General features: G+C 50.9%; 1 protein-coding gene across 1 annotated transcript; it reads left to right on the forward strand.

The window, feature by feature from the left end:
* Positions 1-4,655: 4,655 nt before the first annotated feature.
* On the forward strand, positions 4,656-7,547 carry SLITRK5 (SLIT and NTRK like family member 5). Its single transcript, XM_007122040.1, has one exon. It carries the CDS (start codon positions 4,656-4,658, stop codon positions 7,545-7,547), a length of 2,892 nt encoding a protein of 963 aa, XP_007122102.1.
* The last annotated feature ends 2,917 nt before the right edge of the window (positions 7,548-10,464 follow it).

Raw genomic sequence — 10,464 nt, forward strand, 5'->3', positions numbered from 1 at the left:
TTTAGCAGGTGACTCTTCAAGAAACTTGCTTTCTACCGTTACTGCGTTTATTTAGGGATTTCCAGCTTTCTAGTACACACCAAATACGTTCACAATGTCTCTGAAAGTCGTTCACATTTCCTTGTATCGCCCAAACATACTTATAAAACGTAATTCTTAAGAAAAAAAAAATAGCGCCCTTGTTTGCAGCTAGGATGAACCACTCCCTCTTCCAGGGTCCTTTACAGTAAGTACAAGAGACAGCAGCACGGGCTGTGTTAGTCTAAATGGGAGGTGGAAGGCAGACGATCAGCCCAGGGCTGGAATCGTCTGTCCCTGACCACCAACAAGCCTGACACTGTCGGGGTTATTTCCACCCCTCCCTTCTTCAATCCGAGGATTGCACAGTCCCACGCTAGAGTTACGCACATGGTCCAAGAGTCCTCTGTCTCCCACGAATGTGACATCCAAGGGTGGGGGGCGCTCCGGTTGCGCCTCCGGGGCCCAGGGACGCCTTCGCTCTCGGCTGCCATCTATCGGCCACGGAGCGCCCGCTTCGCCCCGGGCCCATCATGTCTGCTGCAGCTTGGCTCGCACCGGTGGCGCGACAATAAACAAGTGCACTGCATGGGGCCCTGCGCCCGCGCCGAAGCAGATGTCTCAGAGACCCCTGCGCTGCTTACCGCGTAGCCACCTCCTCACCGCCGGGGAGGGAAGACGCGACTTTCTCTAAGTTTTTTTGAGCCGCCAGGCTGCCGGGACACGCCACAGGCTTAGAACAACGCTGTTCCTGCCCCCCCACCTGCCCGCGGACCCCCAAGGATGTCGGAGATAGAGAATCCCAAATAATGACGATCGTGCGCCGCATCAAGAGAAGGAATAGAGGAAAAGCCCCTGCAAACACCGGGAGCGATGAAACAGCCAAGAGGATGCGGGAGCCTTACATGTACTAATTAGGGGCCGCGGCGGCGGGCTTGGCAAGGGGACAGCGGCGGCGGGATCCCAGTGCGGTGGTCTCCGCTGCGCGGGGCGGGGGGGCGGAGGACGGCGCAGGAGCCGCAGCCGCCGTGGGAGCAGCCGAGGGGCCGGTGCCACCTTCGCTCGCCCCCTCACTACCATGTACAGTGTGCGCTGCAAGAAGAAGGCGGGCGATGTATGCACACCCTTGCGCCCCGCTCCCTCTGGCTCGTCCCCGGGCGTGCGCCACTGACCAGGGGGGAATGTGGTGAAGACGGCGAGGAGAGCCGAGGGGGGAGGGGAGGGCCGGCCCGCGCGAACCCAGGCCCGAGGGTGCGAGGAGCCGGAGGCGGCTGGAGGGGGTGGCGGCCGCCGCTGGCTTGGAGAAAGTTGGCCCCTATACAGATGGCAACTGTAAGTACCCGCCTGGGGGGTGCGGCGAAGGATGCCGGGGACCCCGCGATCGCGCGGTGGCGCGGCTGGGAGCGAGTGAGCATGAGTGTGAGCGGGTGCGAGCGCGCGGCGAGGCTGACCGTCACGTTGGCTGGGCCGGCGGGCAGCCTGCTCCGCGTCCCCCGCCTCGGGCTCCGCGCCTCCGCCCCCTCCAACAGCTCCTTCCCCGCCCCGCCCGGCTCCAGCTCCCGGCCCCTAATGCGAGGCGCCGCGACCGCAGGTCCTCCGCCACCCCCTCCCCCCTCCCTTCCCGGCTCGCCGCTCGCGATCGCCCCCCTCTCCCCCCCTCCCACCCCGCTGCCGGCTCCGACTACCAAGAAGAGCGCGGGGGAGAGCCGGCTGGGGAGCCCCGGAACCCGCGGTCGCCACCACGGCGACCGCAGGCCCTCCGCCACCCCCTCCCCCCTCCCTTCCCGGCTCGCCGCTCGCGATCGCCCCCCTCTCCCCCCCTCCCACCCCGCTGCCGGCTCCGACTACCAAGAAGAGCGCGGGGGAGAGCCGGCTGGGGAGCCCCGGAACCCGCGGTCGCCACCACGGCGGCGGCCCGGGGGTGGCGGCGTCCGGGCGCCTCTTTTCTCCAGCCGCTCGGATCGCAGCGCTCGCCCTCCCTCGGCTTCCGAAGCCCGGTGCACACCCCAAAGAGGTATTTTTTGTAAGGGTCGCTATGATGAGTGGGCCTTGGCGATGTGAGACGGGGTAAGTCGGCCGTTTACTTTGCAAAAGAGGCTCGTGTGTGTGTGTGTGTGTGTGTGTGTGTGTGTGTGTGTGTGTGTGGCGGCCGGGAGGCTTTCTTTCCCTCTCCGCCCTCCACCCCCCCTTTCCCTTCCTTCGCTGCGGGGCGGGATGGGGGAGGGGGAGCCTCGCGTCCTGGAACTCCGGGCGCTTCTGCCTGGGCCGCTGTGGGAGCAGCTGTGCCCGGAACCGCGGTTCCGGCCTGGGTGCTGGGCTTCAGCCTGCCCGACCCCACGTTGCTTAATGCAGGGATGTTCAGGGCGACGATCCAGGGTTTAAATTCTTTGGGGGAAAACAAATACAGTTACCCCGCCCCCGCCCTCCATTAAAAAAAAAAAAAAATCTGAGAATCTGAGAATGTGCCGCGTACCCGCGAATTTACATCGGAGGTGCGTTTCCCAGTCAGAATGTCAGCCTTCCCCGGCTCATTCAACTTTATTTTTTCAAATTTTGGGGCTCCTTTGATGGCAAGGAGGAGGGGAAAGGGAGTGGGGTGAGAGGAAGCTCCTCGACCCTGGCTATCCAGAACTGAATTAAAGTTGTAAACGCTCGAGTTTAATATTGGCTGGACACATTTTGCGATGGGCTGTCAGAGGGGCGGCAGGTGAATGGGGGCGGGGAAGCACCGGGAGGGAGGGGGAGGGGACCCAACTCCACTTGAATGGATGTGCAGATTTGATCCAGCGGAGAACGGAAATTTCAAGGTAAACGTTTTGCTTTCATAGAGGGTGTTATTGCCGCTTTTAAGCCGGGAGGTGTTTGTCGTTGCGTTGGGAGGTCGGAGATACTTGCGACGTTTATACACGGTGGGTTCCCATTCGTGTCGACACGTCTGGGTGGCCACACGTGAATGATTCTTAGGCACACTTGCACAGGTGCGTGAGACTGCAGGGGCTGTTAATAACGCAGGCTGGAGTCGGCTCGGGGATGAAGATCGAGGTCTCCAGGCTTGAACCCGTGACTCAGAAACGGCTTTAGTTTGAGGTTGCGATTCGACATCAGACTTCGGTGGTGGTGAGGCAGAGGCAAGGCTGACCAGAGAAAAGGCATTGGTTCCCCGAGCCCAGCATTTCTACCAGATATTCCCACCCCCCCCTTCCCCCAACCAACGCAACACGCACTCACACACTCACACACTCGCTCCATTTATGTCCTTTCCTTTATGAGTGCTGCTGTCGACTCGAAGTAGGAAGTCGAAGGAAGCCTTTAAGGGGACAAAAAGAAAGCCAGAACGAAAAGGGAGAGGGGCTCAGATTGATTCCTTGGGGAGATGAAATTCGGATATTAAAGCACTGGCTTGTGTCACTTGCTGTTCTCCCTCCCTTACACCCTTCTATTTTGCCTCTTAATCAGCCCAAGTGCCCTTTCTCCGGGGGGAAAAAAGGGGGGGGGCGGTAGGGGGAGTAAAGCATTGACAATTAAATGTAATAAGCAACTCCAAAGACGGGGATGCTGGCGAGGTGGTAGTTCACTCCAAATCTTGCAAATTCAGTAGGGTTAGTTTTGCATACCGTGGCAAACAGACGCGGAGCCCGAGGTTAGAGAGGCTTTGGCGCTGGTCCTTGGTTTACTTTTAGCTGGTTCCCGGTAAGCAGTAGGAACGTCCTAAACTCCAGGTATTGAGAGGTGTTCCGGGATTGCGGATGCCTTCGCAGAGTTCTTTGTAATCCGTCGTGCGGAACTATTTCAGTGGCTTAAAGATGCGGTTTAGTAGCGTCGCTGACATGATCAATGAGGAGAAGTGGACGCAGGGCGCTCTCAGGGAAGAGAGCTGCTAAGTGGCACCGTGCATGCAATTAGGACGCTGATGTGCTTAATAGCATGATAGTGAAGTCCACCATCAAAGCGAACGCGCTCTCCTTTTTCTCCATACTCAAAGCTCCTGAAGGAAATTGGTGATTTAAGAGCTTCTTCTGGGTCCTTTTGATGCATTATCTTGCATCCTTTTTGCCTCTGGAAAGCATTCATTAGGTTCCCACTCTGGCATTTCCAGCGATGGTTTTAAAATAGCCCAAGTATTGTGGCTCCTGGCTTTTCTGTGAAAATGGGAGACCTTCACTGTGAACTGTAACCTGAAGAGGTTCTGAAGTAAAAGCAGAGGGACTGGGTATAGGTGAGGTGGGGAACCTTGTAAAATGGTGCTTCCTTTCTCTTAAATTAGAGCCATGAAACTGAACTGACAGCCATTTTATGTATATTTATGGATTGGTTTTGAAAGGGGGGGGGGAGCCGGGAAGAATACTAAAATGGGACTTTGCCTAACCTGCCCTTATCTTGTAAAGAGCAGCATGTTCCTATTGTCATTAGGAAATGAAATCAACCTTTAAATCAAAATGAATGTCAGATTTTAATAAAGTCTGGAGAATTTCGAGGTACCACGGACGGTGGAGGGGGAGGGGAGGTTCATTCATATCCCCTCCTTCTGGATTTCAGAGAAGTAGTATTAGGAAAGAGAGAGACTTTCTGATTGATCCCTTAAATTTTTGTCATATTCTGTTGTTTCCTTTTTTCCTCTCTCCCTTGCAGGAGATAAAATGCACACTTGCTGCCCCCCAGTAACTTTGGAACAGGACCTTCACAGAAAAATGCAGAGCTGGATGCTGCAGACTCTAGCTTTTGCTCTAACATCTCTCGTCCTTTCGTGTGCAGAAACCATCGATTATTATGGGGAAATCTGTGACAATGCATGTCCTTGTGAGGAAAAGGACGGGATTTTAACTGTGAGCTGTGAAAACCGGGGGATCATCAGCCTCTCTGAAATTAGCCCTCCCCGTTTCCCAATCTACCACCTCTTGTTGTCTGGAAACCTTTTGAACCGTCTCTATCCCAATGAGTTTGTCAATTACACTGGGGCTTCAATTTTGCATCTGGGTAGCAATGTTATCCAGGATATTGAGACTGGGGCTTTCCACGGGCTGCGGGGTTTAAGGAGATTGCATCTGAACAATAATAAACTGGAACTTCTGCGTGATGATACCTTCCTTGGCTTGGAGAGCCTGGAGTACCTACAGGTCGATTACAATTACATCAGTGTCATTGAACCCAATGCTTTTGGGAAACTGCATTTGTTGCAGGTGCTTATCCTCAATGACAATCTCTTGTCCAGTTTACCCAACAACCTTTTCCGTTTTGTGCCCTTAACGCACTTGGACCTGCGGGGGAACCGGCTGAAACTTCTGCCCTACGTGGGGTTGTTGCAGCATATGGATAAAGTTGTGGAGTTACAGCTGGAGGAAAACCCCTGGAATTGCTCCTGTGAGTTGATCTCTCTGAAGGATTGGTTAGACAGCATCTCCTACTCGGCCCTGGTGGGGGATGTGGTTTGTGAGACCCCCTTCCGCTTACACGGCCGGGACTTGGACGAGGTGTCCAAGCAGGAACTCTGCCCAAGGAAACTTATTTCAGACTATGAGATGAGGCCGCAGTCGCCTTTGAGCACCACGGGGTATTTACATACCACCCCGGCATCGGTGAATTCCGTGGCCACTTCTTCCTCTGCTGTTTACAAACCCCCCTTGAAGACCCCCAAGGGGACTCGCCAACCCAACAAGCCCAGGGTGCGCCCCACCTCTCGGCAGCCCTCCAAGGACCTGGGCTATGGCAACTATGGCCCCAGCATCGCCTACCAGACCAAATCTCCGGTGCCTTTGGAGTGTCCCACCGCGTGCACTTGCAACCTGCAAATCTCCGATCTGGGCCTCAACGTCAACTGCCAGGAGCGCAAGATCGAGAGCATCGCAGAGCTGCAGCCCAAGCCCTACAACCCCAAGAAAATGTATCTGACGGAGAACTACATCGCCCTGGTGCGCAGGAGCGACTTCCTGGAGGCCACCGGGCTGGACCTTCTGCATCTGGGCAACAACCGCATCTCCATGATCCAGGACCGCGCCTTTGGGGATCTCACCAACCTGAGGCGCCTCTACCTGAATGGCAACAGGATCGAGAGGCTGAGCCCGGAGTTGTTCTATGGCCTGCAGAGCCTGCAGTATCTCTTCCTCCAGTACAATCTCATACGTGAGATTCAGTCTGGGACCTTCGCTCCGGTCCCCAACCTCCAGCTGCTCTTCCTGAATAACAACCTCCTGCAGACCATGCCCTCAGGCGTCTTCTCAGGCCTGACCCTCCTCAGGCTGAACCTGAGGAGTAACCACTTCACCTCCTTGCCGGTGAGTGGAGTTCTGGACCAGCTGAAGTCGCTCATCCAAATCGACCTGCACGACAACCCTTGGGATTGTACCTGCGACGCGGTGGGCATGAAACTGTGGGTCGAGCAGCTCAAAGTGGGCGTCTTGGTGGACGAGGTCATCTGCAAGGCGCCCAAGAAGTTCGCTGAGATGGATATGCGCTTCATTAAGTCGGAGCTGCTGTGCCCAGACTACTCGGACGTGGAGGTTTCCACGCCCACGCCCTCCTCCATCCAGGTCCCCGCGAGGACCAGCGCGGTGACCCCCGCCGTGCGGTTGAACAGCACCGGGGCCCCCGCGGGCTTGGGCGCGGGCGGAGGCGCGTCGTCGGTGCCCTTGTCCGTGTTAATCCTCAGCCTGCTGCTGGTTTTCATCATGTCGGTCTTCGTGGCCGCCGGGCTCTTCGTGCTAGTCATGAAGCGCAGGAAGAAGAAGCAGAGCGACCACACCAGCACCAACAATTCCGACGTGAGCTCCTTCAACATGCAGTACAGCGTGTACGGCGGCGGCGGGGGCGGCGGCGGCGGCGCTGGAGGCCACCCGCACGCGCACGTGCACCACCGCGGGCCGGCGCTGCCCAAGGTGAAGACGCCCGCGGGCCACGTGTACGAGTACATCCCCCATCCGCTGGGCCACATGTGCAAAAACCCCATCTACCGCTCCCGAGAGGGCAACTCCGTGGAGGATTACAAAGACCTGCACGAGCTTAAGGTCACGTATAGCAGCAACCACCACCTGCAGCCGCCGCCGCAGCCGCCGCAGCCGCCGCAGCCGCAGCCGCAGCAACAGCCCCCGCCGCAGCTGCAGCTGCAGCCGGGGGAGGAGGAGAGGCGGGAAGGCCACCACTTGCGGAGCCCCGCCTACAGCGTCAGCACCATCGAGCCCCGGGAGGACCTACTGTCGCCGGTGCAGGACGCCGACCGCTTTTACAGGGGCATTTTAGAACCAGACAAGCACTGCTCCACCGCCCCCGCCGGCAGTAGCCTCCCGGAATATCCCAAATTCCCGTGCAGCCCCGCTGCTTACACTTTCTCCCCCAATTATGACCTGAGACGCCCCCATCAGTATTTGCACCCGGGGGCAGGGGACAGCAGGCTGCGGGAACCGGTGCTCTACAGCCCCCCCAGTGCTGTCTTTGTAGAACCCAACAGGAACGAGTATCTGGAGTTAAAAGCAAAACTAAACGTTGAGCCGGACTACCTCGAAGTGCTGGAAAAACAGACCACATTTAGCCAGTTCTAAAGGCAAAGAAACTCCCTTGGAGCTTTTGCGTTTAAAACCGACAAGCAAGCAGACACACACCGCGAACACATTTGATTAATTGTGTTGTTTCAACGTTTAGGGTGAAGTGCCTTGGCACGAGATTCTCAGCTTCGGCGGAAGGTACTGAAAGGGTGTGCAATTTCCTTTTAATATTACACGTGGGGAAACATTTGTGTAAACTGGGCACACCACTTTCTCTTCTTGCGTGTGGAGGAGACGAAGAGTAGGGCTTTACTGAGGGCAATTTGCTTCGCGAGTGACTTGTTTAAGGTCTCAGTAATTTTTGTAGTGGTTGGAAGTGTTAAGAATGGTGGGAGATGGCAGCGCATAGATTCTATTCTTCCTCTTTTGCTCCCTTCTCCCTCCCCTTCTCCCCCTTTGAGCCATGAGTGAGTCTAAATGGCTTTTGTGGAGAGATTAGCACACCCCAACTTTAATAGAAGGTTTGGTCTCTCTCTCTCTCTCTCTCTCTCTTTCTCTCTTTCTCTCTCCCCCCCCCTTTCTGCTTCCTCTCTTTCTCTGCCTCCCTGCCTTCTTCCTCCTCTCTCATTCCTTTCCTTTCTTTTTAAAGGATGTGTTTGTATGCATTCTGGACATTTGAATTAAAAGAACAAAAGTATTGTGATCTTGAGAAGATCACCATAGATGTGGACAAATCATTAAAATTACAGAGCTATATGATCCATAATTGATTAGTCAAAATAACTTATTGATGAAATATACAAATATTTTATTGTAGCACCTATTTTTGTATGCACATCTAGCATTTCTCTTTCCTTCACTATTTAGCCTATGATTTTCACAGAGGTGTCACACTATATCAGGAGCTGCATTTCCAAAACTGAAGTGATATCAGGAAGGCATTTTAAATCATTAAAATATGGAGAACTTAATGGCAGAATCTTAAAAGTCAATGCAACCCACCCAATTGGATCTGTAATTAAAACAAAAAACAAAAAAACACATTGTATCCTAATGTATAAAAGAAAAAGATTTAGGGCAATTAATTGGGCCATTCCAGTGAGAATCATGTGCAAGTTTCTGGTTTTGTTAGAGAAGATTTAAAAGTATTTTTATTAGTCAACCAAAATGATGTATTGATCTGACTACTATTGTAGCCGATTTTTGATTGTTTAACCAAACCCAGTTGCATTTGTACAGATCCACGTGTACTGGCACCTCAGAAGACCAAATGATGGACTGTACAAATCTCTATACAATGTCTTTATCCCTCTGGGCAGCAAGCAATGATGATAACCACAAACAGGATATCTGTAAGATGGGGCTACTGTTGTTACAGTCTCATGTATCCCAGCACATGTAATTTTTTAAATAGTTTCTGAATAAACACTTGATAACTATGTCACATATGAGGGACTGAAGTAATGATTACTTAAGGTGCAAAAGAAACAGCTACGTGTGATTGACTGAATTGCCATTATTAATAATTTAAGACATAGTAGCTAACTTCTATTCCTAAAAGAAAAAAAATGTTTCCCGAATTATCAAATATATATAATTACACCTTTGTTGGTTCAGGGAAGTATGTTTATCTAAATGTGTCATTTAATGTGTTTATTAATGAAATTTCAACTGTATACTTCTTTTCCTTACTGAAGTATTCATCTAACTTGTGGAGCATGGTAAGTAATATATTGCACATTGATTTTGTATTTTGTCATGCCAGTATTATTTATTCGGTCTACAATTTTTCATAATTTAACTTGTGTAAAACTACCTTCAACAATTATGATGGGTACTTTATCTCAAGTTGATCTATATCCTAAATGTTCAAAATGTTTGGTGAGTATAAGCTGTTCATCTCTGAGTAAGGTTGGCCAGTGAATTAGATAATATTTATGGGTAGGAAACTTTTGAATTCATCGAAACTTAAAGAGCCATGTGCTTTATTCGTGTTGGTGGATCTCCCCATAATCTCACCTGGAATGTGTACAACAACAAGGGCTGTTCATAAACTTTATGTTTAAGGAATATTTTCCGTGGCATTCTGCCACAAAGAGGCAGCATTCATCCATGAGTAAATTGACAGTAACTGCTTGAATTCAGCTTGAACAGGTTGTAACATTTTCCCTAAGGAGTTAAAAAATAATTAGTAGCGCTACATTGGCCAAGTGAAGTAAACTATCCCCATTCTGTGTAATGTTTTCCCTTGCAAATTTTTTTTTTCAAAGGGGAAAGGAATAAACTTAATGCCGTGATATTATCATCAAAAAAATGTATCTCCTGCTGTCCATCTACCTCCTCCATATTAGATCCAGCATTGTAAGATAAATATAAATACTAGCATTTGACATCACAATTGGGGTTGTTGTTAATTTTTTCTTCACAGTGGGAGTTATTTTTCTTTAAAAAATGTCAAAATCGCTTTCACAATATTATTATATGTAGATATGGCAGTGTTGTATGATTTATAAAATATTAATACAAAGTGGAATCCTCCATGTAACTAAGTTTTTAGTTCTTAAATGATGCATTAAAAGTAAGAGGTAAGAATTACATGAAGTCAAAAATGTAGTTCTGGACAATATAAGTAGCTTCCAGAAAAAGTTTGTTGATGTATTTTTCAAAGATTTACAAAATAATATTATTATTTTCAAACCAGCGCTATTTCACATAATCTTGTTACATATACACTTACTGTAGGTGGTTCATTTCTACCTCTACTCTTCGTAAGGTATCCAGTATTTTTTTAGTCTCAAAAAATAACAATTATATGATTTATGGAAAGAAGTTACTTCTAATTTTTAAATTATACTCTTCCCATCTGTATTGAGGATAAAAGTAAACTTATCCTTGCCCTAATAAACTTGAAAAATTTTTAACATGTAGAATCATGAAACTGTATAGAAAAATGAATTATTTTTCTCCTTATACA

Source organism: Physeter macrocephalus, chromosome 13, assembly GCF_002837175.3.
Source record: "Physeter macrocephalus isolate SW-GA chromosome 13, ASM283717v5, whole genome shotgun sequence".
NCBI classification, from domain to species: domain Eukaryota; kingdom Metazoa; phylum Chordata; class Mammalia; order Artiodactyla; family Physeteridae; genus Physeter; species Physeter macrocephalus.

Excerpts from the sequence above, each read along its gene's own strand:
- SLITRK5 (XM_007122040.1), top strand. The coding sequence starts at position 4,656 with ATGCACACTTGCTGCCCCCCAGTAACTTTGGAACAGGACCTTCACAGA.